The 27,636-nt window shown below is 49.2% G+C and overlaps 1 protein-coding gene across 2 annotated transcripts; it reads right to left on the bottom strand.

Moving 5' to 3' along the window:
- Positions 1–308: 308 nt before the first annotated feature.
- On the bottom strand, positions 309–27,636 carry LOC144509125 (parvalbumin alpha). 2 transcript variants are annotated; one of them, XM_078237504.1, is made up of 5 exons: positions 27,483–27,636; positions 11,710–11,778; positions 6,041–6,173; positions 4,140–4,249; positions 309–532 (listed from the first exon to the last, which is right to left on the bottom strand). In XM_078237504.1, exons 2-5 carry the CDS (start codon positions 11,768–11,770, stop codon positions 504–506), a joined length of 333 nt encoding a protein of 110 aa, XP_078093630.1. In that variant the 5' UTR covers positions 11,771–11,778; positions 27,483–27,636; the 3' UTR covers positions 309–503. The 2 variants fall into 2 exon arrangements, with proteins under 2 accessions (XP_078093630.1, XP_078093631.1); XM_078237505.1 differs by lacking the exon at positions 27,483–27,636 and adding an exon at positions 19,141–19,521.

The following is a 27,636-nucleotide window of genomic DNA, read 5'->3' as shown; positions in this document are numbered from 1 at the left end:
TGGAGCACCCGGAGGAAACCCACGCAGACATGGGGAGAATGTGCAAACTCCACCCAGACTGCCCTCCGACAGACAAGGCAATGATGACCTGTGGTTGGGTAGTATAACCGAAAGGTCAGGGGTTAGAGGTCAACATAGATAATGAGGGAAACCCCCCCCACCCCCCCCAAATAGACCCTTGCAATGCAAAGTCCACAGACGTCCAGTTAAACAAGTCAAATTTGGAGTGGATTTACCTTCATCCAACTGAGCTACTGACCAGTTAAGACAGGCCTTAGACACAACAAAACGCACACAGTGGCCATTCCTTGTAGGACCAAATTATTCTTTTGACATTTATTTGTTTGACAGCATCTTCTGGCACAAACACGAGTATAAAATGTACAAATAAATAGAAGGAACCGTGTGGACATCAATTAATCGAGGTTTTCTGTGGAGGAGCCGTTGTGAATTCGAATGGTGATGGGAAAGGGGCATTGGAGGACCGATTTGGTTCAGATCTTTTATGCTTGGGCCACCATTTTTGCAAATTCTGAAAAGAAAGATAGAAAAAAGAGAAAAGAAATAAGTCAAAAAATTAATCTCCTAAGAGACTCAGTAACAAGAGGCGGGAGCGATGGGAGTCGGCCATTTTTCCACGTATTGCCAGCCAGGCTGGCTCATTAGCTAGCTTTTCTTTTATTCATCCGTGGGACATGGGCATCGCTGGCTGGCCAGCATTTATTACCCATCCCTTATTCGGAGGGCAGTTGAGAGTCAACCACATTGCTGTGGCTCTGGAGTCACATGTAGGCCAGACAAAGAACAATACAGCACAGGAACAGGCCCTTCGGCCCTCCAAGCCCGAAGTACCAGACCAGGTAAGGATGACAGATTTCCTTCCCTAAAGGACAGGAGGGACCTGGGGAATCATTAATGGATCGCCCTGTGGGCTTCATAGGAATACGAGTTTCACTGTTGAGTGAGCGGGATTTTGCCCAATGAGGGAGGAGCGGTGGGAAGTTAAAACATGCGCTCACTGCCTGGCCCGGATTAGAATACGGGTTTGAGTTGTTGTAGGCCCTGGATGTGGCCCCCTTTCTCTCTCTGAATGAAGCACTGTTGTACTGGAGAGCTAGCCCACGCGGGGCCTTTCCAGCTACTAAGCCAACCTTCTGTGCTAACAGCTTAGTTTTGAGGCCTCCTGCTCTCCAATACCTTGCCTGTCCCTCTTCAATATCTTCACTGTCCCTCTCAAAAAGACCCAGAAACCAAAAGCACATTAATGGCAGAGGGAGGTGGTGGTGGTGGCATAGTGGTATTGTCACTGGAGTAGTGATCCAGTAATCCAGGGCAATGACCTGGGGACCGGGGTTCAAATCCCACCGTGGCCAAGTGGTGGAATCTAAATTCAAAACAAATCTGGAATTGAAAGGTCCATAAATAATGTCATCAAAAACCTATCAGGTTTGCTGCGACATAAAATTATGGAATCCCAACAGTGCAGAAAGAGGCCATTTGGCCCATCAAGTCTGCACTGGCTCTCAGACAGGCTCTATCCCTGTCACCCCACACATTTAGCATGGCCAATCCACCTAACCTGCACATCTTTGGACACTAAGGGACAATTTAGCATGGCCAATCCACCCAACCTGCACATCTTTGGACACTAAGGGACAATTTAGCACGGCCAATCCACCTAACCTACACATCTTTGGACACTAAGGGCAATTTAGCATGGTCAATCCACCTAACCCGCACATGTTTGGACACTAAGGGGCAATTTAGCATGGTCAATCCACCTAACCTGCACATCTTTGGACACTAAGGGGCAATTTAGCATGGCCAATCCACCTAACCTGCACATCTTTGGACACTAAGGGACAATTTAGCATGGCCAATCCACCTAACCTGCACATCTTTGGACACTAAGGGACAATTTAGCATGGCCAATCCACCTAACCTGCACATCTTTGGACACTAAGGGACAATTTAGCATGGCCAATCCACCTAACCTATACATCTTTGGACACTAAGGGACAATTTAGCACGGCCAATCCACCTAGCCTACACATCTTTGGACACTAAGGGCAATTTAGCATGGTCAATACACCTAACCCGCACATCTTTGGACACTAAGGGGCAATTTAGCATGGTCAATCCACCTAACCTGCACATCTTTGGACACTAAGGGGCAATTTAGCATGGCCAATCCACCTAACCTACACATCTTTGGAGACTAAAGGGCAATTTAATGTGGCCAATCCACCTAACCTGCACACCTTTGGACACTAAGGGGCAATTTAGCATGGCCAATCTACCTAACCTGCACATCTTTGGAGTGTGGGAGGAAACCAGAGCACCCGGAGGAAACCCACGCAGACACGGGGAGAACGTGCAGATTCCACGCAGACAGCCACCCAAGGCCAGATTTGAACCCCGGGTCCCTGGCGCTGTGAGGCAGCAGTGCTAACCACTGTGCCACCGTGCCGCACCTACGTTTGTGGCCCAGCCAATGATACCCACATCCGATGAATTAAAAAACATACTTGCTTGCTAACCCTTCAGGAATGAAGAATGAATTTCCGGGAGTTAGCTTTGAACTATCACAAGGCCAATTACAAAAAAAACCTTGAAACACCCTTAGTTTATTCTAGGAAAATGGGACACCATAGTTGTTTGACTGACGCCCAATCAGGTACTGGAGAGTCTGTTCATCTTCCTTTATTGGCCAGACCTGCAAGGGAGGCCAATGGTGGGTAATGTGAGGACGGGATGGTTCACGAGAGGAGGTCTTAGAGTCATAGAGTCATAGAGATATACAGCATGGAAACAGGCCCTTCGGCCCAACTCGTCCATGCCGACCAGGTTTCCTAAACTGAACCAGTCCCATTTGCCTGCGTTTGGCCCCATATCCCTCTAAACCTTTCCCATCCATGTACCTGTCCAAATGTCTTTTCAATGTTGTAATTGTACCCGCCTCCACCACCTCCTCTGGCAGCTCATCCCATACACGCACCACCCTCTGTGTGAAAAAGTTACCCCTCAGGTTCCTTTTAAATCTTTCCCCTCTCACCTTTAACCTCTGCCCTCTAGATTTGGACGCCCCTACCCTGGGGAAAAGACCTTGGCTATTCCCCTTATCTCTGCCCCTCATGATTTTATAAACCTCTATAAGGTCACCCCCCTCATCCTCCTACGCTCCAGGGAAAGAAATCTCAGCCTATCCAGCCTCTCTTTATAATTCAAACCTTCCAATCTCGGTAACATCCTTCTAAATATTTTTTGCACACTTTTATGGTGCGGCACGGTGGCACAGTGGTTAGCACTGCTGCCTCAAAGCGCCAGGGATCAGGGTTCGATTCCCAGCTTGGGTGACTGTGCGGATTCTGCGCATTCTCTCCGTGTCTGCGTGGGTTTCCTCCGGGTGCTCTGGTTTCCTCTCATTGTCTGAAACACATGCTGGTTAGGGTGCATTGGCCGTGCTAAATTCTCCCTCAGTGTCCCCGAACAGGCGCCGGAGTGTGGCGACTAGGGGATTTTCACTGACTTCATTGTTTTTAAAGTTTATCTATTAGTGTCACAAGTAGGCTAACATTAACACTGCAATGAAGTTACGGTGAAAATCTCCTAGTCGCCACACTCCGGCGCCTGTTCAGGTACACTGAGGGAGAATTTAACATGGCCAATGCACCTAACCAGCACGTCTTTCGGACTGTGGGAGGAAACCGGAGCACCCGGAGGAAACCCACGCAGAGACGGGGAGAATGTGCAGACTCCACACAGAGTGTCCCAGTCCGGGAATCGAACCCGGGTCCCTGGTGCTGTGAGGCGGCAGTGCTAACCACCGTGCCGTGTTAATGTAAGCCTACTATTGACACGAATAAATAACCGTTAAAAAAAAACTTTCCAGATTAATAACATCCTTTCTATAGCAGGGCGACCAGAACTGATTCCAAATGTAGCCTTAATCAATGTCACATGACGACGCCTCCAGGAATAATATCCAATCAGAGATGGTTACCCAAGTGGGTGACTTCGTAAGAGTGGGGAGGGGAAATGGCAAGTGAATGGCCACTCAGAGCTCTTTGCATGCTGGGTAAACAGTTGTCACCGTGACGCAGGTCTCAGATAGCCGGGGCTCAGTGTCAAGTACTTACCGTCCGCTCCAATTTTACCATCGTGATCCGAATCACCGGCTGCAAGGAATGCCTTGGTTTCACTGTCATTGAGATCCCTTCCGTGAGCGGAGAAACCCTTTAGCACCCCCCTGTGTGGAGGAAAATATTAACAACATCAGCCGACTCCCGCTGCTTTCTCTGTTTCTGTAGATAAAGCTCTTGGGGCTAAAGGGTTCAAGCACTGCTGCCTCACAGCGCCAGGGACCTGGGTTCAATTCTGGCCTCGGGTCACTGTTTGTGCGGAGTCTGCATGTTCTCCCCATGTCTGCGTGGGTTTCCTCCGGGTGCTCCGGTTTCCTCCCACGCTCCAAAGATGTGCAGGTTAGGTGGAGTGGCCATGCTAAATTGCCCCTTAGTGTCCAAAGATGTGCAGGTTAGGTGGATTGGCCATGCTAAATTGCCCCTTAGTGTCCAAAGATGTGCAGGTTAGGTGGAGTGGCCATGCTAAATTGCCCCTTAGTGTCCAAAGATGTGCAGGTTAGTGCTCCATCACAAGGCGTTATCAATGATTAGGATCGGAACTGGACCCAGACATATAAATACTGTAGTTCCAAGAGTAGATCAGAGGCTGGGAACCCTGCGGTGAGTAACTCACCTCCTGACTCCCTAAAGACTGTCCACCATCTACAAAGGACAAGTCAGGAGTATGGCTGAAGCAACACTCAAGAAGCTTGGCACCATCCAGGACAAAGCAGCGCCACTTGATTGGCACCCCTTCCACCAACATTGACTCCCCCCACCACCCACACACAGTGGCAGCCGTGTGTACCATCTACAAGATGCACTGCAGGAACTCACCAAGGCTCCTTCAACAGCACCTTCCAAACCCACAAGCTGTACCATCCAAAAAAAGTACAAGGGCAGCAGATCACTAGGAACACCTCCAGCTGGAGGCTTACATTAACACAGCAATGAAGTTACCATGAAAATCCCCTAGTCGCCACACCCCGGCGCCTGTTCGGGTACACTGAGGGAGAATTTAGCGCGGCCAATGCACCCTAACCAGCGCGTCTTTCGGACCGTGGGAGGAAACCGGAACAGACACGGGGAGAACGTGCAGACTCCACACAGGCAGTGACCCAAGGCCGGGAATCGAACCCAAGTGGCCTAATTCTGCTCCTATGTCTTATGGTCTTATAGAATCATAGAAACCCTACAGTACAGAAAGAGGCCATTCGGCCCATCGAGTCTGCACCGACCACAATCCCACCCAGGCCCTACCCCCATATCCCTACATATATTTTACCCACTAATCCCTCTAACCTACGCATCTCAGGACACAAAGGGGCAATTTATTTTTAGAATGGCCAATCAACCTAACCCCGCACATCTTTGGACTGTGGGAGGAAACTGGAGTACCCGGAGGAATCCCACGCAGACACAGGGAGAACGTGCAGACTCCGCACAGACAGTGACCCAAGCCGGGGATCGAACCCAGGTCCCTGGAGCTGTGGAGCAGCAGCGCTAACCACTGGGCCACCGCGCCGCCCCAGAATGGGGATGAGAAAAATATTAGCCATGATTGAACGGCGGAGCAAACTCGATGGGCCGAGTGGCCTAATTCTGCTCCAATGTCTTATGGAACCCGGGTCCCTGGTGCCGTGAGGCAGCAGTGCTAACCACTGCGCCACCATGCCACCCACAGGCTTTGAAATATATTCGCCGTTCCTTCACTGTCGCTGGGCGAAAATCTCAGAACTCTCTCCCTAACAGCACTGTGGGTGTACCTACACCTCATGGAGATTCAAGAAGGCAGCTCACCACCATCTTCTCAAAGGCAAGTGGGGATGGGCAGTAAAGGCTGGCCTAGCCAGCGACGCCCACATCCCGCGAATGAAGTAAAATCGAAGAACGCTCAAAAAAGCATTTTATTTTCTTACTTGAGCTCCTCCTCTTCAATGAAGCCACTCTGATCCTTGTCAAGAATTTCAAAGACTTCCTTCACTTGTGCAGCGGTTTTGCCCTTTAGTCCGACTAGCTGGAAGAACCTCTTGTAATCGAAGGTGCCAGGGTCTGAAAATTACATAACGAGGTTCAGTCATGAGGTAGACACTTGTCCTTTCAAACTTTACAATTCAGGACATTCGAATCATAGAAGTATTGAAGGAGGCCATTCAGCCCATCAGGCCTGCACTGACAACAATCCCATCCAACCCTACCCCCGCAACCCCATTTATTTACCCTAGCTCGTCCCCCTGTCACTAAGGGGCAATTTGGCATGGTGAATCCACCTAAACCCGCACGTCTTTGAGCACTAAGGGGCGGCATGGTGGCACAATGGTTAGCACTGCCGCCTCACAGTGCCAGGGACCCAGGTTCAATTCCTTGCATCACTGTCTGTGTGGAGTTTGCACGTTCTCCCCGTGTCTGTGTCGCTTTCCTCCGGGTGCTCCGGTTTCCTCCCACAATCCAAAGATGTGCGGGTTAGGTGGATTGGCCGTGCTAAATTGACCCTAGTGTCAGGGGGGATTAGCAGGGTAAATATGTATGGTTACGGGAATTGGGCCTGGGTGGGATTGTGGTTGGTCCAGACTCGATGGGCCGAATGGCCTCCTTCTGCACTGTAGGGATTTTATGATTCTATGAATCCACCTAACCTACACATGTTTGGATACTAAGGGGCAATTTGGCATGGCCAATCCACCTATCCTGCACATCTTTGGACACTAAGGGGCAATTTAGCATGGTCAATCCACCTAACCTACACATGTTTGGATACTAAGGGGCAATTTGGCATGACAAATCCACCTAACTCGCACATCTTTGGACACTAAGGGACAATTTAGCATGGCCAATCCACCTAACCTACACATCTTTCCTCCCACAGTCCGAACAATGTGCAGGTTAGGTGGATTGGCCATGCTAAATTGAACCTAGTGTCAGGAGGATTAGCAGGGTAAATATGTGGCGTTACGGGAATAGGGTCTGGGTGGGATTGTGGTCGGTACAGACTCGATGGGCCGAATGGCCTCCTTCTGTACTGTAGGGATTCTATGATGTATTAGAAAAAAGTTTTTCCTCGCATCTGCCGTCCTTACCTGGTCTGGCCTACATGCGGCTCCAGAGCCACAGCAATGTGGTTGACTTTCAACTGCCCTCGGGCAACTAGGGATGGGCAATAAATGCTGGCCCAGCCAGCGACGCCCATGTCCCACGAATGAATATTAAAAAAAGACTGTGCCACAAGGAGGGCAGAGGAAATGCTGTCCTCCTTGGGCAGGAAGGACACTCTGAAAGGCTCCCTAAATAAATGCAACATGCCCATTGGACCTGTGGGAATGGCTTGCCTTGGAACACACAAACTGGAGAAGAAGCATCCGCGAGGGCACCAGTCACCTCGAGCTTCATTGGGTGGAGCACGCGGTGGCAAAGCACAAACAGCGGAGAGAGAGCGCAGAATTCAGAGCATCCCATCCACCCACCTCGCCAAACACCACCTGGCAAACCAGCAGTTAGGACTGCGGCCCCAGTATTGGTCTATTCACCGCAGAACCCACCTCCCAGGCGTGGAAGGAAGTCAACCTCGACACTCAGGGGCTGCGAAAGAAAGAGAACCAGCCACTGGTTTTGCTGTGATATCTCTATTTAGTCCCCTTTCCAGCTCAGTGTGGGTTGGTTCCGAGTAGGTGAATGGTCCAACTCCCAGGTAACCTTGCTGTTCCGTCCTGGAGCCACGGACTGGACTGAATTGGATTCGCCCACTCTTCTTGATTTGATTTGATTTATTATTGCCACATGTATTGGATACAAAGAAAAGTATTGTTTCTTGCACGCTTTTTAAAAATTCATTTGTGGGACAGCATTTATTGCCCATCCCTAGTTGCCCTTGGAGGGCAGTTGAGAGTCAACCACATTGCTGTGGCTCTGGAGTCACATGTAGGCCAGACCGGGGAAGGACGGCAGATTTCCTTCTCTAAAGGACATTAGTGAACCAGATGGATTTTTCAATCGACAATGGTTTCATGGCCATCTGTAGATTCTTAATTCCACATTTTTTTTATTGAATTCAAATTGCACCATCGACCTTGGCGGGATTCGAACCCGGGTCCCCAGAACGTTATCTGAGTTTCTGGATTAATAGCCTCCATCACGCTATACAGACAAAACATACCATTCATCGAGTACATAGGGGAGAAGAAAAGGAGAGGGTGCAGAATATAGTGTTACAGTCATAGCTAGGGTGTAGAGAAAGATCAACTTAATATAAAGTAGGTCCATTCAAAAGTCTGATGGCAACAGGGAAGAAACTGTTCTTGAGTCGGTTGGTACGTGATCTCAGACTTTTGTATCCTTCTCGCAATGGAAGAAGATGGAAGAGAAAATGTCCGGGGTGCGTGAAGTCCTTGATTATGCTCGTTGCTTTTCCAAGGCAACGGGAAGTGTGGATGGAGTCAATGGATGGGAGGCTGGTTTGCGTGATGGACTGGGCTTCGTTCACAACCCTTTGTAGTTTCTTGCGGTCTTGGGCAGAGCAGGAGCCATACCAAGCTGTGATACATCCAGAAAGGATACTTTCTATGGTGCATCTGTAAAAGCTGATGAGAGTTGCAGCTGACATGCCAAATTTCCTTAACCTCCTGAGAAAGTAGAGGCGTTGGTGGGGCTTTCTTAACTATAGTGTCGGCATGGGGGGACCAGGACAGGTTGTTGGCGATCTGAACACCTCGAAACCTGAAGCTCTCGACCATTTCCACTTCATCCCTGTTGATGCAGACAGGGGCATGTTCTCCTCTACGTTTCCTGAAGTCGATGACAATCTCCTTCGTTTTGTTGACATTGAGGGAGAGATTATTGTTGCTGCACCAGTTCACCAGATTCTCTATCTCATTCCTGTACTCTGTCCCGTCATTGTTTGAGATCTGACCCACTACGGTGGTGTCGTCAGCAAACTTGAAAATGGAGTTGAAGGGAAATTTGGCCGCACAGTCATGGGTGTATAAGGAGTATAGTAGGGGGCTGAGGACACAGCCTTGTGGAGCACTGGTGCTGAGGATGATCGTGGAGGAGGTGTCGTTGCCTATCCTTACTGATTGCGGTCTGTGGGTTAGGAAGTCTAGGATCCAGTTGCAGAGGGAGGAGCCGAGGCCCAGGCCACGGAGTTTGGAGATGAGTTTTGTTGGGATAATGGTTTGAAGGCTTCTAGGTGGTGGTTAGGGCGAACAGTTGGAAGCTTTCTCCCAGGTCAGAAATGACAAACACAAGGGGTCACAAGTCCAAGGTAAGGGGGGCAAGGTTCAATACAAATATGCGGGGGACGTATTTTACACAGAGGGTGGTGGGGGCCTGGAATGCATTACCAAGCAAGGTGGTTGAGGCGGACACGCTAGGATCATTTAAGACTTATCTATACAGCCACATGAACAGACTGGGAATAGAGGGATACAAACAGATGGTCTAGTTAGGAACACATGAGCGGCGCAGGCTTGGAGGGCCGAAGGGCCTGTTCCTGTGCTGTATTGTTCTTTGTTACTGTCTCCAAGACTTCTATTCATCCTCACTCACCAGAGTTGCAACATACTCAAAAATACCCAATGGGATTGATAAGGAAATGTTAACCAAATGTTCCCCCTTCTAGAACAAGACAAGATGTCATAGTTGTAGAATAAGAGGGGGAGAGGCTCGTGACAGAGATAAGGAGAAAATACTTCCACTGAGGGTTGTGAATCTATGGAACTCACTGCCCCAGAGTGCAGTGGATGCAGAATCGATCAATGAATTCAAGAAAGACATAGATAAATATCTGATCAAAAGTGGGATAAAGGGCGATGGGGAAAAGGCAGGGAAGTGGAGTTAGGATGAGATGAAGATCAGCCATGATCGTATAGAACGGCGGAGGGGGCTTGAAGGGCTGAATTGCCCACTATTGCTCCTAAGTCCTATGTTCCTATCAAATTCACTACCTCCCTGGCTGGTCCATCGACAACTTTCCAGTTTGGGTCTGTTGATAGCACTCCCTCCCTTGGGATAACTCCCTTGAGTTCACGATGGATGCTGAACACTCCGATGCATCCAGAAAAATGCCGCCTTCCTGGCAGACACAACAACTACCGAATGCTCCAGTAGTTCAGGTGAGTGTTGTCCAATAGGATTTCAGTGTCTGCCAAACATGTGGCGATTACCATATTAACCACATGATACAAAACGTGCGCCAAGGGAGGAGGGCTGAACCTTGTAACAATTTCCCAGAGAGGAACTAGCAGGGTAATGAGGTGCACTGTGACAGCAGCTCTGTCAAAGAATAGTTTGATTAGCAGCAACTCATTGCTGCCCATCATCCCATTGTGATGTATCCATAGAATCCCTACAATGCAGAAAAGGCCATTTGGCCTGTCATATTTGAACCTACTCTCCAAAAGAGCATCTTACCCAGGCCCCACCCCGTCCTATACCCATAACTCCATACATTTATCCCACTAATCCCCTTAACCTGCACATCTTTGCACATTAAGGGGCAATTTAGCACGGCCAATCCACCTAACCTGCACATCTTTGGACACGAAGGGGCAACTTAGCATGGCCAATCCACCTAACCTGCACATCGTTAGATATTAAGGGGCAATTTAACATGGCCAATCCACCTAACCTGCACATCTTTGAACACTAAGGGGCAATTTAACATGGCCAATCCACCTAACCTGCACATCTTTGGATACTAAGGGGCGATTTAGCATGGCCAATCCACCTAACCTGCACATCTTTGGACACTAAGGGGCAACTTAGCATGGCCAATCCACCTAACCTGCACATCTTTGGACACTAGGGAGAATTTAGCATGGCTAATCAACCTAATTCGCACATCTTTGGACTGTGGAAGGAAACCGGAGCACCCGGAGGAAATCCACGCAGACACGGGGAGAACGTGCAGACTCCACACAGACAGTGACCCGAGGGTGGAATCGAAGCCGGGTCCCTGGCGCTGTGAGGCAGCAGTGCTAACCACTGTGCCACCGTGCTGCTCGATGGCGGTGCCCATACATTTCGCCATGGACTCTCCTGCTCGACCACCACTACATTGGTGGAAAAGACACTAAAACCTCAGAAAAATGATGTTGGGTGCCTCCCCCCTCAGATCCCTGGATTTTTGGCAGTTCTCACAGTGAAGTTGTGGCGGAGCGGTGAACGGGATCTGTCCTACCTCCCCATGGAAATTAAACTGCAGTTTAACGGGAACAGAGGGAAAGAGAGAGCGAGAGAGAATGAGATAGAGAGTGAAAGAGAAAGAGGGAGAAAGAGAGGGAGGAAGAAAGGGAGGAAGAGAGAAAGTGAGGAACAGTGAGAGAAGGAAAGAAAGTGAAAGAGAGAAAGGGAGAGAGAGGAACAGCAAAAGAAAGAAGGAAATAGAGAGAGAAAGAGAGGGAGAGTAAAAGAAAGAAAGAAAGAGAGGAAGGGGGAAGGAAAGAAGGGGAGAGAGAGAAAGGGAGAAAGAGAGAGAACGAGGAAGTGTGAGAGAAAGAGAGAGGGAAGGTCAGAGGGAAACAAAGAGAGAGAAAAATAACTTAATAAACACACAAATAACTAAACAAATACTTACAAACGCAATTCCACTTACCCTTGAAAGCACTGATGGCTTTGTTGATGTCATCTGCTTTGAGCACCTTTGTCATGGGCATGTTTGCGGCTGTTAAAGAGAAGACATTTCATTGCTTCAGAAAGTTTCTGCACGATCCACTCACTTTGATTCCCCGCCCCAGTACTGGTAGAAAGGGAGGCCATTCAGTCCAACCCGTCTGTGCTGGTCCAGGGACTGGTTTTGACCAATGGAGCTGTCTACTGTGATCCCGTTTCCCCAGCCCTACCCTCACATCCTTCTCAATTCTCAATAGTTGTCCAATTCCCCTTTAAATGATTCAAGGGACGGACATTCTGGGGCGAAATTGGTTAGTCCCGAAAAAATGGCGGCTCAGTGGCTAACACTGCTGCCTCACAGCGCCAGGGACCCGGGTTCGATTCCCGGCTTGGGTCACTGTCTGTAAGGAATCTGCATGTTCTCCCCGTGTCTGCGTGGGTTTCCTCCAGTGATGCACCATCAACTACGAGGACTCCAGCGAGTGAGTGAAAATAACAGGCTTTTAATCGCAAAGAACTGGAACACACCCTTGTAGCTAACCTGGCCCAGACTGAGGCAGGGAGGAGGAACCATCACCTTTATACCTCGTTCAGGTGGAAAGGGAGGAGTCTCAGGTGGAAAGGGAGGAGTCTCGGGCCAGGTGCAGCAGGGGTTTGTCCAGGCATACAACATGTAATTACAGTGGGTCACCACATCCGGGTTCTCCGGTTTCCTCCCACAGTCCCAAAGATGTGCGGGTTAGGTGCTAAATTCTCCCTCAGTGTACCCCAACAGGTGTGGCGACTAGGGGATTTTCACAGTAACTTCAGTGCAGTGTTAATGTCAGCCTACTTGTGACACTAATAAATAAACAAACTTTAAACTTAAACTTAAAAACAAGCATGAGGGTTTTGCAAAACCTTCCAGTTAACTTACTGCAGACAGCACAGCCTAATGCAGCCAGTGTTAACTACCTCAGGGTGGATACATTGTAAGAGTTTTAACAACACCAGGTTAAAGTCCAACAGGTTTATTTGGTAGCAAATGCCATTAGCTTTTGGAACCCTGCTCCTTTGTCAGATGGAGTGGATATCTGCTCTCAAACAAGGCACACAGTGACACAAAATCAAGTTACAGAATACTGATTAGAATGCAAATCTTTACAGCTAATCAAGTCTTAAAGATACAGACAATGTGAGTGGAGGGAGCATTAAGCACAGGTTAAAGAAATGTGTATTGTCTCCAGACAGGACAGCCAGTGAGATTCTGCAAGTCCAGGAGGCAAGCTGTGGGGGTTACCGATAGTGTGACATGAACCCAAGATCCCGGTTTAGGCCGTCCTCATGTGTGCGGAACTTGGCTATCAGTTTCTGCTCAGCGACTCTGCGCTGTCGTGTGTCGTGAAGGCCACCTTGGAGAACGCTTACCTGAAGATCAGAGGCCGAATGCCCGTGATCGCTGAAGTGCTCCCCCACAGGAAGAGAACAGTCTTGCTGGTGATTGTCAAGCAGTGTTCATTCATCCGTTGTCGTAGCGTCTGCATGGTTTCCCCAATGTACCATGCCTCGGGACATCCTTTCCTGCAGCGTATCAGGTAGACAACGTTGGCCGAATTGCAAGAGTAGGTACCGTGTACCTGGTAGATGGTGTTCTCACGTGAGATGATGGCATCCGTGTCGATGATCCGGCACGTCTTGCAGAGGTTGCTGTGGCAGGGTTGTGTGGTGTCGTGGTGCACCACACAGCCCTGCCACAGCAATCTCTGCAAGACGTGCCGGATCATCGACACGGATGCCATCATCTCACGTGAGAACACCATCTAGCAGGTACACGGTACCTACTCTTGCGACTCGGCCAACGTTGTCTACCTGATACGCTGCAGGAAAGGATGTCCCGAGGCATGGTACATTGGGGAAACCATGCAGACGCTACGACAACGGATGAATGAACACTGCTTGACAATCACCAGCAAGACTGTTCTCTTCCTGTGGGGGAGCACTTCAGCGGTCACGGGCATTCAGCCTCTGATCGTCGGGTAAGCGTTCTCCAAGGCGGCCTTCATGACACATGACAGCGCAGAGTCGCAGAGCAGAAACTGATAGCCAAGTTCCGCACACATGAGGACGGCCTAAACCGGGATCTTGGGTTCATGTCACACTATCGGTAACCCCCACAGCTTGCCTCCTGGACTTGCAGAATCTCACTGGCTGTCCTGTCTGGAGACAATACACATTTCTTTAACCTGTGCTTAATGCTCCCTCCCCTCACATTGTCTGTATCTTTAAGACTTGATGAGCTGTAAAGATTCGCATTCTAATCAGTATTCTGTAACTTGAATTTGTGTCTCTGTGCCTTGTTTGTGAGCAGATTTCCACTCCATCTGACGAAGGAGCAGGGCTCCGAAAGCTAATGGAATTTGCTACCAAATAAACCTGTTGGACTTTAACCTGGTGTTGTTAAAACTCTTACTGTGTTTACCCCATTCCAACACCGGCACCTCCACATCGGTGGATATATCCTCAGAGGCCAAAGTAAAAAGTTTATTTATTAGTCACAAGTAAGGCTTACATTAACACTGCAATGAAGTTACTGTGAAATTCCCCTAGTCGCCACACTCCAGCGCCTGTTCGGGTCAATGCACCCTAACCAGCACGTCTTTCAGAATGTGGGAGAAAACTAGAGCACTCGGAGGAAACCCACGCAGACACAGTGAGAATGTGCAAACTCCACACAGACAGTGACCCGAGCCGGGAATCGAACCCAGGACCCTGGTGCTGTGAAGAAGCAGTGCTAACCACTGTGCTACCATGCTGCCCCAATGGTGGAAAAAAGTTCAATGACCTCACCCGAATAGCCAAGGTCAGTGAATGCATCTTCAAGCACCATATTCTTGCACCAAAGAAGCTTTTTCCCAGGGTGGAAGAGTCAGTTACTTGGGGGCATAGGTTTAAGGTGCGAGGGGCAAGGTTTAAAGGAGATGTACAAGGTACGTTTTTTTACACAGAGGATGGTGGGTGCCTGGAACTCGCTGCCAGGGGAGGTAGTGGAAGCGGATACGATAGTGCCTCTTAAGGGGCGTCTGGACAAACACATGAATAGGGCGGCACGGTGACACAGTGGTTAGCACTGCTGCCTCACAGTGCCAGGGACCTGGGTTCGGATCCCGCCACTGTCTGTGTGGAGTTTGCACATTCTCCCTGTGTCTGCGTGGGTTTCCTTCGGGTGCTCCCGTTTCCTCCCACAGTCCCAAAGATGTGCGGGTTAGGTGGATTGGCCATGATAAATTGCCCCTTAGTGTCAGGGGAGCTAGATACAGTAAATGCATGGGGGTTATGAGGATAGGGCCTGGGTGGGATTGTGATCGGTGGGCTGAATGGCCTCCTCCTGCACTGTAGGATTCTGTGAATAGAGTTGGGAGTAGAGAGATACGGTCCCCAGAAGAGTAGCGGGTTTTGGTTCAGTCGGGCAGCATGGTCGGTGCAGGCTTGAAGGGCCTGTTCCTGTGCTGTAATTTTCTTTGCTCTTTTGTTTGTTTTTTCAAAACCATTAACCGTACACAATGCTCAATTCATCCCACCCCTCCCTATTACCCCCTCATCACCATATTCATAGAATCCCTACAGTACAGAAGGAGGCCATTCGGCCCATCGAGTCTACACCGACCACAATCCCACCCAGGCTCTATCCCCAAAACCCCATGTATTTACCCTGCTAATCCCTTTGACACTAAGGGGCAATTTAGCATGGCCAATCCACCTAACCTACACATCTTTGGACATTAAGGGGCAACTTAGCATGGTCAATCCAAAACCCGCACATCTTTGGACACTAAGGGGCAATTTAGCATGGCCAATCCACCGAACCTGCACATCTTTGGATAGTAAGGGGCAATTTAGCATGGCCAATCCACCTAACCTACACATCTTTGGACACTAAGGGGCAATTTAGCATGGCCAATCCACCTAACCCACACATCTTTGGACACTAAGGGGCAATTTAGCATGGCCAATCCACCTAACCTGCACATCTTTGGACACTAAGGGGCAATTTAGCATGGCCAATCCACTTAACCTACACATCTTTGAACTCTAAGGGGCAATTTAGCATGGCCAATCCACCTAATCCACACGTCTTTGGACTATGGGAGGAAACCGGAGGAAACCCACGCAGACAAGAGGAGAACGTGCAGACTTCACACAGACAGTAACACAAGCCAGGAATCGAACCTGGGTTCCTGGCGCAGTGAGGCATCAGTGCTAACCACTACGCCACTGTGCCACCCCAGTTGTCGATGGCTACAAGTCCCATGGCGGGGATGGTATTGGGACTTCCGTTACTCGAAGCTTTGGTCAGTGACAAAGCTGAAGGTGATGGTATCAATGACAGGACATGCTCTCTTCCACTTTCTTCCATCCAGAAGGTCTGAGGTGGCGCGGTGGCACAGTGGTTAGCACTGCTGCCTCACAGCACCACGGACCCGGGTTCAATTCCAGCCTCAGGTCACTGTCTGTGTAGAATCTGCACGTTCTCCCCGTGTCTGCGTGGATTTCCTCCGGGTGCTCCGGTTTCCTCCCACATTCCAAAGGTGTGCAGGTTAGGTTGATTGGCCATGCTAAATTGCCCCTTAGCGTCAGCGAGACTAGCAGGGTAAATACGTGTGGTTAAGGGGATAGGGCTTTGGTGGGGTTGTTCTTGGTGCAGGTTTGATGGGCTGAATGTCCTCCTTCTGCACTGTAGGGATTCTATGATTTTGGGTCACGTGCCAACCGACTCAAGAACAGCTTCTTCCCTGCTGCCATCAGACTTTTGAATGGGCCTACCTTATGTTAAGTTAACTTTCTCTACATCCTAACTATGACTGTAACACTACATTCTGCACTGTCTCATTTCCTTCTCCCTGGCGTACTCTATGAACGGTATGCTTTGTTTGTACAGCGCGCAAGAAACAATACTTTTCACTGTATCCCAATACATGTAACAATAATAAATCAACTTGAACCAGTTCCACAGCAATGTGGGTTGACTTATAAATGCCCTCTGAAATGGTCTAGCAAGCCATTCAATTGAAGGGTTCATTAGGTAGGGGCAATAAGTGTGAGCCGAGCCAGCGATTCCAACATCCTATGAATCAAATCAAATCAAATCAAACCCTCTGCCCCATGGGAAATCATGCTAAAAAGTTAAAAGTGACGGATGGGAGGTTTGGTGTGGATTTCAGGAAAACCTTTTTTACCCAGGGGGTGGTGAGGGTCTGGAATGCGCAGCCTGGGAGGGTGGTGGAGGGGGGATGCCTCACATCCTTTAAAAAGTATCTGGATGAGTACTTGGCACATCATAACATCATAAACTTGCCAAGTGCTGGCAAGTGGGATTAGGTGGGCAGGTCAGGGCCTTTCATGCGTCAGTGCAGACTCGATGGGCCGAAGGACCTCTTCTGCACTGTATTCTATGATTCTGTGATATGGGCCCACTCTACCCGCTTGTCTCTCGTCAGAGTGAATGTGGAATCTTCACGGTCTCACAAGAGCAGGCTTGAAGGGACTAGGAGGAAATTCAGATGCCCTGGGCATGAATTTTCAGGATGGCGAGTGCTTGGCATCCATCATCCAGAGAGTTGGCGTAAAAGGCACCCCTGCCAACTCCCACAAGCCCTTCCAACTTTACTCTCAAATGATGCTTGCTTGGCAGCAGGCAGACCCTCCTCCGTCCGCACTGGGATGGATGTCCTGCCTTGGTGAGCTGTCGGCCAATTAGATTGGCCCAACAGCTGGCTAGCCCATCCAGGCACAGCGCTGCAGTGGCCGGAAGAGGTACCGCAGCTCTGTGACTGAGACTAAGTCCTGGGAACAGCAGTGCCGGTAAGTAACCAGGGGTCCCGGGGCGAGGAAGGTAGTGGGGTAGTGGGGGGGGGGGGGGGGGGGGGGGGTGGTATGCTGGAGTTGGGGAAGGCCAGAGGTCTCTGCTCCGTGAGGGGAGGACGTCCCAGTCTGAAGGGGCCTTCCGTTTGAAGCTCCCTCCCCCCCCTCCACTACCCACCCGAGACCGAGGGTGCGAGTGTTTCCTATTTCCCACCCTTAATCACCGTGCCCCCCACCAGGCAAGATGGGAAAAGGTCCTTAAATAGCTGTGAGGTGGCCAGCGATGCCCGCATGAATTAATGTAAAAAAAATTCAGGACCCGATATTCCACCAGGAGCTTCCAGTCCTGCTGGAAATCAATGGAATTCTGGCTGGTCCACGGCAGGGCTGGAGAATCCTAGCCTCGCTTATATGCAGCCGTATTCAGATCCAAATAATTTATCTAAAATTGGAAGCTTCCATCATAGATCCATGGAGCACAGTGACCTCCCTCTTCCTGAAGACATTCCGTTGCTCCTGACTCTGTTATTCCTGTCACCCCTTCAATCAGTGAGACACTGCTCTTTCCAATCTTATGATGAATGATATTCAACCCACCATCAATAGAATCATTGAATCCCTACAGCGCAGAAGAGGCCATTTGGCCCATTGTGTCTGCACTGACTCTCTGACAGAATACCTTACCCAAGCCCTCTACCCCATCCTATCCCTATAACCACACACATTTCCCATCGCTAATCCACCTGACCTACACATCTTTGGACACTAGGACGCAATTCAACAGGGCCAATCCACCTAACCTGCACATCTTTCAACACGAAGGAGCAATTTAGCATGACCTGACCTACACATCTTAGGACACGAAGGGGCCATTTAGGATGGCCAATCCACCTAATGTGCACATCTTTGAAAACTAAAGTGCAATTTAGCATAGCCAATCCACATAATCTGCACATCTTGGGACAATAAGGGACAATTTAGCATGGACAATCTGCCTACCTGCACACCTTTGGACACTATGGAAAAATTTAACATGGCCAATCCACCTAACCCGCACATCTTTGGACACTATGGGGAAATTTAGCATGGCCAATCAACCTAAACCGCATATCTTTGGAGTGTGGGAGGAAACTGGAGCACCCGGAGAAAACCCACGCAGACACGGGGGGAAAGTGCACATAGACAGTCACCCGAGGCCGGAACCGAACCCAGATCCCTGGTGCTGTGAGGCAGCAGTGCCAACCATTGTGTCGCCGCGCCGCACGACACAAAAGCAAAATCAGGTGACCGGGATCATCGTTGTTTGTGGGATCTTGCTGTGCACTAACAGATTGCTGCATTTGTGTCCCTCAGTGTATTTTATAAAGAGTTTCAATCACGGTGAAACACTTTAGGGTGTTTAAGGTATTAGACGAATTAAAGATTTTTCTTCTGGCCTTTTGGTGGAGGATCTTATCGTGGCCAGAATACCACTTGCAATGGTACCTCTTCCTGCTCCTGCATGGTTTCCCCCCACCCCCCCCCCCCTCCCTGTGTTTGATCCTCAGTTCCCTTCTATTTTTCCTCAGTGGTCTACCTTCGAGTTGTGTTCTCGCGAAAGGTCATTTGCATTTTGCGAAATGTCCTGCTGAGTCCATGCCGAAAATCTTCGATAAAACAGAAAAGTCTCTCTTTTCTTCCTCTCAGTAAGACTTGAGTTCTGGACCACTGGACGAACGGTATCGCTGCGTGGAGATAAATCCGGGGAGATTGGAGTTGTAGGTTCCTGCTTTGTCTGGTCAACTGGGAATCCTGGTCTCACGCCCCAGCCTCCGCAGGCCTTTGCTTCGATGATGAGGAGTCACGTCTCTTGGCTTAGTCAATGTCGGCTGTACAGGGTGGCGGACAAGGGGGGAGAGTTGGAAAAGGGGGTCTATGAATGTGACGAGCCAGCAATGGCCAGATCCCTGCGAATCACCTCGTAAGAGAAGGTTGGTATTGGGTCTTAATTTGGTGTGGCAGGGCAGACTAACAATTTTTCATATAAATCCCAGAAAATCATCACCATGGAAACCTTACAGTGCAGAAAGAGGTCATTCGGCCTATTGAGTCTGCACTAACTCTTCAAAAGTGTCTCTTATACAGGACCTCCCACCCTGCTCTATCCCCATACCCCATGCATTTACCATGGCCAATCCACCTAACCTACACATATTAGGACACTATGGGGCAATTTAGCATGGCCAATCCACCTAACCTACACATATTAGGACACTATGGGGCAATTTAGCATGGCCAATCCACCTAACCGACACATATTAGGACACTATGGGGCAATTTAGCATGGCCAATCCACCTAACCTACACATATTAGGACACTATGGGGCAATTTAGCATGGCCAATCCACCTAACCTACACATATTAGGACACTATGGGGCAATTTAGCATGGCCAATCCACCTAACCGACACATATTAGGACACTATGGGGCAATTTAGCATGGCCAATCCACCTAACCTGCACATCTTTGGACACTATGGGGCAATTTAGCATGGCCATACCACCTAACCTACACATCTTTGGACAATAAGGGGCAATTTAGCATGGCCAATCCACCTAACCTGCACATCTTTGGACAATAAGGGGCAATTTAGCATTGCCAATCCACCAAACCTGCACATATTAGGACACTATGGGGCAATTTAGCATGGCCAATCCACCTAACCTGCACACCTTTGGAGTGTGGGAGGAAACTGGAGCACCCGGAGGAAACCCACGCAGACACAGGGAGAACGTGCAAACTCCACACAGTGTACCAAGCTGGGAATCGAACCCGGGTCCCTGGCGCTGTGAGGCAGCGGTGCTAACCACTGTGCCACCATGTGCTCATATCCTTTTGGACAGAGGTTCGTCTATCAAGGTGCTCTTCCCAAAGGTGATTCTCCCTTTAATTACAATCCTCCTTTCTATTTGTTTCCCATTCGAAGTGGGATCTGGCCGTTAATGCCTTTAAGCCGGGAAAACGCCCACAGGTTAAGGCAGGCAGCTGAGTGAGACACGCGCCAGCAAAATATTCCGCTCACTGACACCCCAAATATTCCTGCCCTGTGACAATTCTCTCTCTTTTACCCCTGGTTAGCCATCCAATGTCTGAAGCCCCAAGGCTCAGCCAGAGCTCCAGGGTGCGTCACATTCTGAGTCGGGCAGACATAGGTTCAAGACTTGCCTGGGCAAACAAAATCTCAGCTGACATTTCAGCGTCGCTCTGGCAAATGTCCAATCTTTCAGCTGAGGATCAGGGAAGCTCTCCCCAGTGCCCTGGCCAATATTTATCTCTCAGTCAACAATACAAAAGCAGATTACCCTGCCATTATCACACCACTATTTGTGGGTACTTAATGTGTGCAAATTGCCTGTGGTTTTTTATTAGACAGTGCAATCGTGACCACGTATCAACAACATGTAATGAGTTAGAAAGTGGCTTGGAACATTCAGAGGTTGGTTGCTAAGGGGCCTAAACAAGTAGCAAGTTTCTTCTTTTTATTTGTTTTCAAGGAGCATAAAGGGAAATAATTCTATACATTTCTAATCAAAAGTAATCTCTTATGACGGCTTAATATAAGCGAGGCACGGTGGCACAGTGGTTAGCACTGCTGCCTCACAGCGCCAGGGACCCGGGTTTGATTCCAGCCTCGGGTCCCTGTCTGTGTGGAGTTTGCACATTCTCCCCGTGTCTGCGTGAGTTTCCTCCCACAGTCCAAAGATGTGCGGGTTAAGTGGATTGGACATGCTAAATTGCCCCTTAGTGTCCAAAGATGTGCGGGTTAGATGGATTAGCCATACTAAATTGCATCTTAGTGTCAAAAGATGTGTAGGTTACGTGGATTGGCCATGCTAAATTGCCCCTCAGTGTCAAAAGATGTGTAGGTTACGTGGATTGGTCATGCTAAATTGCCCCTTAGTGTCAAAAGATGTGTAGGTTAGGTGGATTGGCCATGCTAAATTGCATCTTAGTGTCCAACGATGTGCGGGTTAGGTGGATTGGCCATGCTAAATTGCATCTTAGTGTCCAAAAATGTGTAGTTTAAGTGAATTGGCCATGCTAAATTGCCCCTCAGTGTCAAAAGATGTGTAGGTTACGTGGATTGGTCATGCTAAATTGCCCCTTAGTGTCAAAAGATGTGTAGGTTAGGTGGATTGGCCATGCTAAATTGCATCTTAGTGTCCAACGATGTGCGGGTTAGGTGGATTGGCCATACTAAATTGCATCTTAGTGTCCAAAGATGTGCGGGTTTGGTGGATTGGCCATGCTAAATTACCCCTTAGTGTCAGGGGGGTTATGGGGATAGGGCCTGGGTGGGATTGTTGTCGGTGCCGACTCCATGGGCCAAATGGCTTCCTCCTGCACTGTAGGGATTTGACGATTCTATGAATCACACCCTCGTGCAGCCCAAAAGGTGGGCCATTCATCCCTTCCTGATTCTGCTAGCTCTTTGCAAGAGGTAACTAATTACTCCCACTCCTCCATTACGTCCCCATGGCCCCGCAGTTTACCGCTGGGACCATCTTTTGCTTAGATTTGTTGCCTTCCTTCAGTCTCCAGCGTAGAGGAAAGCCCTCAATTCTAACGCTGGGGAACAGTGAGTGGGCTCAGGTTCCCATGACAAATCCTGTCCCACACGCCACTATCGCAGGCTTAGATTGGGACAGGATCTGGTTACGGGTTACATCACTGTCACAGGTGGGAGATAATGGGGAGTTACATTGGTGGAATGTTGCCAATGACTGGAGGGATTTAAAAGTGTGGCGTGGAGCCAGATGTAAATCTGCAGTTGGCTGTGACGCTAAGTATTAAAGACCCAAGTGAGAGCGAGCTGATGGGATCAGCAAGACAGTCAACAAGGCCTGTCTCCAGATTAATCTCTCCAAATGCAGCAAAATTAAGATGGGGCAACCAATCCGATGACAGGGACCATGGTCTCTGAGCTTTAGCGCAGCCATGACCCCTTGGAAACTTAGCACAAAATCAAAAGACAACAGTTCGGTTAAAACCCTTCACGCTTACTGCCTGTTTTCTTATCCATTAATGGAGCCACGATGCTGTTCCGCTGGGTGAATATTCTGGAACTCTCCCCATCAACACCCTGGGGGTTACCATCGACCAGAAACTCAACTGGACCCAGTCATTGACCATCACTGAGTCCCCCTCAACTATCAACATCCTGGGGGTGAGCATCGACCAGAAACTCAACTAGACCCAGCCATATAAATATTGTGGCTACCAGAGCAGGTCAGAGGCCGGGAATTCTGCAGAGACTAACTCACCTCCTGACTGCCCCCCCCCCCCCCCCCCAAAGCCTGTCCAGCATCTAACAAGTCAGGAGTGTGATGGAATACTCCCCACTTGCCACAGGCGGCAAGTTAACATCTGAGCCATATAAGTGCCGGGCAATGACCATTACCACCAAGAGAGGATCTAACCATCTCCCCATGACATTCAATGGCATTACCATAACCGAATCCCCACTATCAACATCCGGGGAGGGTTACCATTGACCAGAAACTGATCTGAATCCAGCCATATAAATACTGTGGCTACCAGAGCAGGTCAGAGGCTGGGAATCCTGCGGAGAGTAACTCACCTCCTGACTCCCCAAGTTCACCACCTACAAGGTGCAAGTCAGGAGTGCGAGGGAATACTCTCCACTTGCCTGGATGAGTGCAGCTCCAACAACACTCAAGGAGTTCAACGTCATGCAGGACAAAGCAACACCGTTCTATTGGGACTCCATCCACAATCATTCACTCCCTCCGCCATCCACACATAGTGGCAGCCGTGTGTACCATCCACAAGGTGCACTGCAGGAACTCACCAAAGCTCCTTAGGCAACACCTTCTAAACCCATTATCGCTACCACCTAGATTCTAGAAGGACGAGGGCAGCAGATTCCTTGGAACATCACACCTGGAAGTTGCCCTCCAAGTCACACACCATCCTGATTTGGAAATATATCGGCCCTTCCTTCGCTGTCGCTGGGCCAAAACCCTGGAACTCCCTCCCTAACAGTACTGTGGGTGTCCAGGGACTGCAGCAGTTCAAGAAGGCGGTTCAACACCACCTTCTCAAGGGGCAATTAGGCTTGGGCAATAAATGCTGGGCCCAGCCAGTAACGCCCACATCCCATGAAAGAATTTAAAGAAATGGTTGAAAACACAAAACCAAGTTAGGAATTTAAACCATATCAAAATGAAATCACTCTGAAATAAAAGTATAAAGAACTTCAACACCAATGTCCTCTCTCTTTCTCTACCTTGGTTTTATGTTATTATTCCTGGTTGGCTACCAGCTACCTTGTGGCATTTGCCAGAGGGGAGGGAGGGTGAATTACTCATCATCACAAAGAGCCTTTAACCTCAATCACTGCTACACGGATGGCACAGTGACACAGTGGTTAGCACTACTGCCTCACGGCGCCAGGGATCCCGGGTTCGATTCACAGCTTGGGTCACTGTCTGTGCGGAGACTGCACGTTCTCCCTGTATCTGCATGGGTTTCTTCCGGGTGCTCCGGTTTCCTCCCACAGTCCAAAAACGTGTAGTTAGGTGCATTGGCCATGCTAAAATTGCCCGTTTAGTGTCATGGGGACTAGCAAGGGTAAATGCATGGGTTTATGGGGATACGGTCTGGGTGGGATTGTGGTCAGTGCAGATTCGATGGGCCAATTGGCCTCCTTCTGCACTGTATGGTTCTACAAGGATATCCTGACCCGAGATACTTTACCAACTTGAATGGCTAGACAGGTTGCCCTCTCTGAAGCTGACCACAAAGGTTTGCCCCATTGTTACCGATTGGCACTTGCTGAGTCCCATTGCATAAACCTGTGGGACCATATCTAAGTAAGAGTTTTAACAACACCAGGTTAAAGTCCAACAGGTTTATTTGGGAGCAAATTGCATTAGCTTTCGGAGCGCTGCTCCTTTGTCAGATGGAGTGGAAATGTGCTCTCAAACAGGGCACAGAGACACAAAATCAAGTTACAGAATACTGATTAGAATGCGAATCCCTACAGCCAACCAGGTCTTAAAGATACAGACAATGTGAGTGGAGGGAGCATTAAGCACAGGTTAAAGAGATGTGTATTGTCTCCAGACAGGACAGCCAGTGAGATTCTCCACTCACATTGTCTGTATCTTTAAGACCTGGTTGGTTGTAGAGATTCGCATTCTAATCAGTATTCTGTAACTTGATTTTGTGTCTCTGTGCCCTGTTTGAGAGCAGATTTCCACTCCATCTGACGAAGGAGCAGCGCTCCGAAAGCTAATGGCATTTGCTACCAAATAAACCTGTTGGACTTTAACCTGGTGTTGTTAAAACTCTTACTGTGTTTACCCCAGTCCAACGCCAGCATCTCCACATCAGGACCATATCTACCCCAGCCTCACCTCCCCTCAGAACAAGGTGCCCATAGAAAGCCTCCCCTCCCAGAATATCCTAGTTAAGGAAATGGCAGAGTGGGAGGGGGGGTTGATTTTAACTTTGGCTAATCGCGCACACTTTAACCCCCAAATTAACACCCATTAAAGGACGTGAGGAGGTCTTGTGGCACAGTGGGGTTAGCGTTCCTGCTTCTGAGCCAGAAGTTCTGGGTTTGAGTCCCACCCCAGGACTTGACAGTGGCACAGTGGGTTAGCACTGCTGCCTCGCGGCGCCAGGGATCCGGGTTCGATTCCCGGCTTTGGGTCACTGTCTGTGTGGAGTTTGCACATTCTCCCCATGTCTGCATGGGTTACCTCCGGGTGCTCCGGTTTCCTCCCACAGTCCCAAAGACATACTTGGCCGTGCTAAATTCTCCCTCAGTGTACCCGAACAGGCGCCGGAGTGTGGCGACTAGGAGATTTTCACAGCAACTTCATTGCAGTGTTAATGTAAGCCTACTTGTGACAATAATAAATAAACTTAAACTTAAATTTAAACTGATGGCCAAGGAGGTGAGTTCACAATGCGGCCGAACAGGGATTATAAATTTGTAAATCCTTCCAACGCTTGGCCATTTGACGGAAAGAACTCTGAGCCTCTATCATTGCTATCCATCGCTCCAGACTACAATATGGATGGAAAGTGTATGTTGCCATAGCAACCCGTATTCCTTGGGCTGGGCGGGCAGTGGGCCGGTGGGGGGGGATTGGAGTTGGCTGGACGGATGGTAGAGACCAGATAGGTGCCAGCAGCACGGAGTTCGACCCCCATTCCGGCAGGGGTGGATTTGGGATCTGTCTCCTCGCCCTACCAGAGGCGGAGTTGGCACCCTTGTGGGTTGGGAATCGGAAGTGAAGAAGGAGATATGACATGACCCACGTTTCTGTTTGACTGAGATTAATGGACATCCGATAAAACAATGGCCACTTAACTCAATGAGGCCTGTTTTCATAGAAGCCCGACAATGCAGAAAGAAGCCATTCGGCCCATCGAGTCTGCGCCAACAACAATCCCACCCAGGCCTCTTCCCCGTAACTCTACAAATTTACCCGACTAATCCACCTAACCCTACACATCTTTGGACACCGAGGGGCAATTTAGCATAGCCAATCCACCTAACCTACACTCCTTTAGACACTAAGGAGCTATTTATCATGGCCAATCCACCTAACTTGCACATCTTTGGACACTAGGGGGCAATTTTGCACAGCTAATCCACTCAACCTGCACATCTTTGCACTGTGGGAGGAAACCGGGGCACCCGGAGGAAACCCACGCAGACACGGGGAGAACGTGCAAACTCCACACAGACAGTGACCCAAGTCGGGAATCGAACCTGGGTCCCTGGCGCTGTGAGGCAGCAATGCTAACTACTGTGCCGCCCTAAGAGTTTGAGTTTTACACTCTCATATGCAGTGAAAAAAATAACATTTCTCTCTCCCACTCCACTATTTACAAAACAGAAATAACCCCAGCATTAGAAACAAAATTCTCTCTTTCAACTGTGCAACCACCCTAACTGAAAATCATCCAATTTTGAATCTGACTCTTCAACCCGGATGTAAAGGAACAATTGGTTCCAACTTTTGGTTTGAAATTCTGGACTCGCAAGTATTATTCCCCAAACGGGTGGAATTCGATTCTTCCTCATTAAGTTGCAAACTGAACTAAAACTCCAGTGAACTGATTTAAAACGCTTCCATCAGTTTATTTCATTTCTGAGGAAGTATCTATTATTTCAAAAAACAGACTTCCTCATCTGTGCCTAAGTCAGCCAATGTTGGAATATATTTTACTTCCCCCTCTTATAAATTCGCAGAGGTTTCCTTGGTCTAGGAACGGTGGCACAGTGGTTAGCACTGCTGCCTCGCAGCGCCAGGGACCTGGGTTCGATTCCCGGCTTGGGTCACTGTCTGTGCGGAGTCTGCATGTTCTCCCCCGTGTCTGAGTGGGTTTCCCCCGGGTGCTCCGGTTTCCTCCTACAGTCCGAAAGACATGTTGGTTAGGGCGCGTTGGCCGTGCTAAATTCTCCCTCAGTGTACCCGGACAGGAGTGTGGCGGCTAGGGGATTTTCACAGTAACTTCATTGCGGTGTTAATGTAAGCCTTACTTGTGACACTAATCAATAATTTCAATCTCTTGATATTTATCTTTCTCCTCCTCCTGATTCTATCATTTCCTTTCCTGTCTCTTGCCGTTTATTTTCCTCCTCTCTCCTTCTTGCGCCGTCGCGGTAATCTCTTTCATTATTCAGTCCTTTACGAATAAAAAAACCTTCTCATCCTTTTCAAGAATGCTTCCGTTTCTTCCCTTCCTCCCTTTCCCTGCCCCTCCGCCCCTCTTTGCAAACGTCACGACTGTTGCCGCCAGGAAATTAAAAAGAAAAAAGCTATCCGCTCCGATCTTTGCCCGCTCTCCGATGGCCCGCTCCCCCTCTGTAAAACTCTGGGCGAGGGACTTACCTTGAGTGGCGCGGTACGCGTGTTGGCGGAAGGGCTGTAAATAATGTGGCTGAGGTACAAGCAGTGGGTACCGGTAGCTGAAAGCAGCCCCGATCCTTATGTACTCCTCTCCTGCTCTATTTTAGGAAGATATCCCTTTCTCTCTCCTGAAGGA

Source organism: Mustelus asterias, chromosome 21 (genome assembly GCF_964213995.1).
Source record: "Mustelus asterias chromosome 21, sMusAst1.hap1.1, whole genome shotgun sequence".
Taxonomy (NCBI): domain Eukaryota; kingdom Metazoa; phylum Chordata; class Chondrichthyes; order Carcharhiniformes; family Triakidae; genus Mustelus; species Mustelus asterias.
Note: the sequence above shows the minus strand (reverse complement) of the source record. Positions and strands in the feature narration are given on the sequence as shown.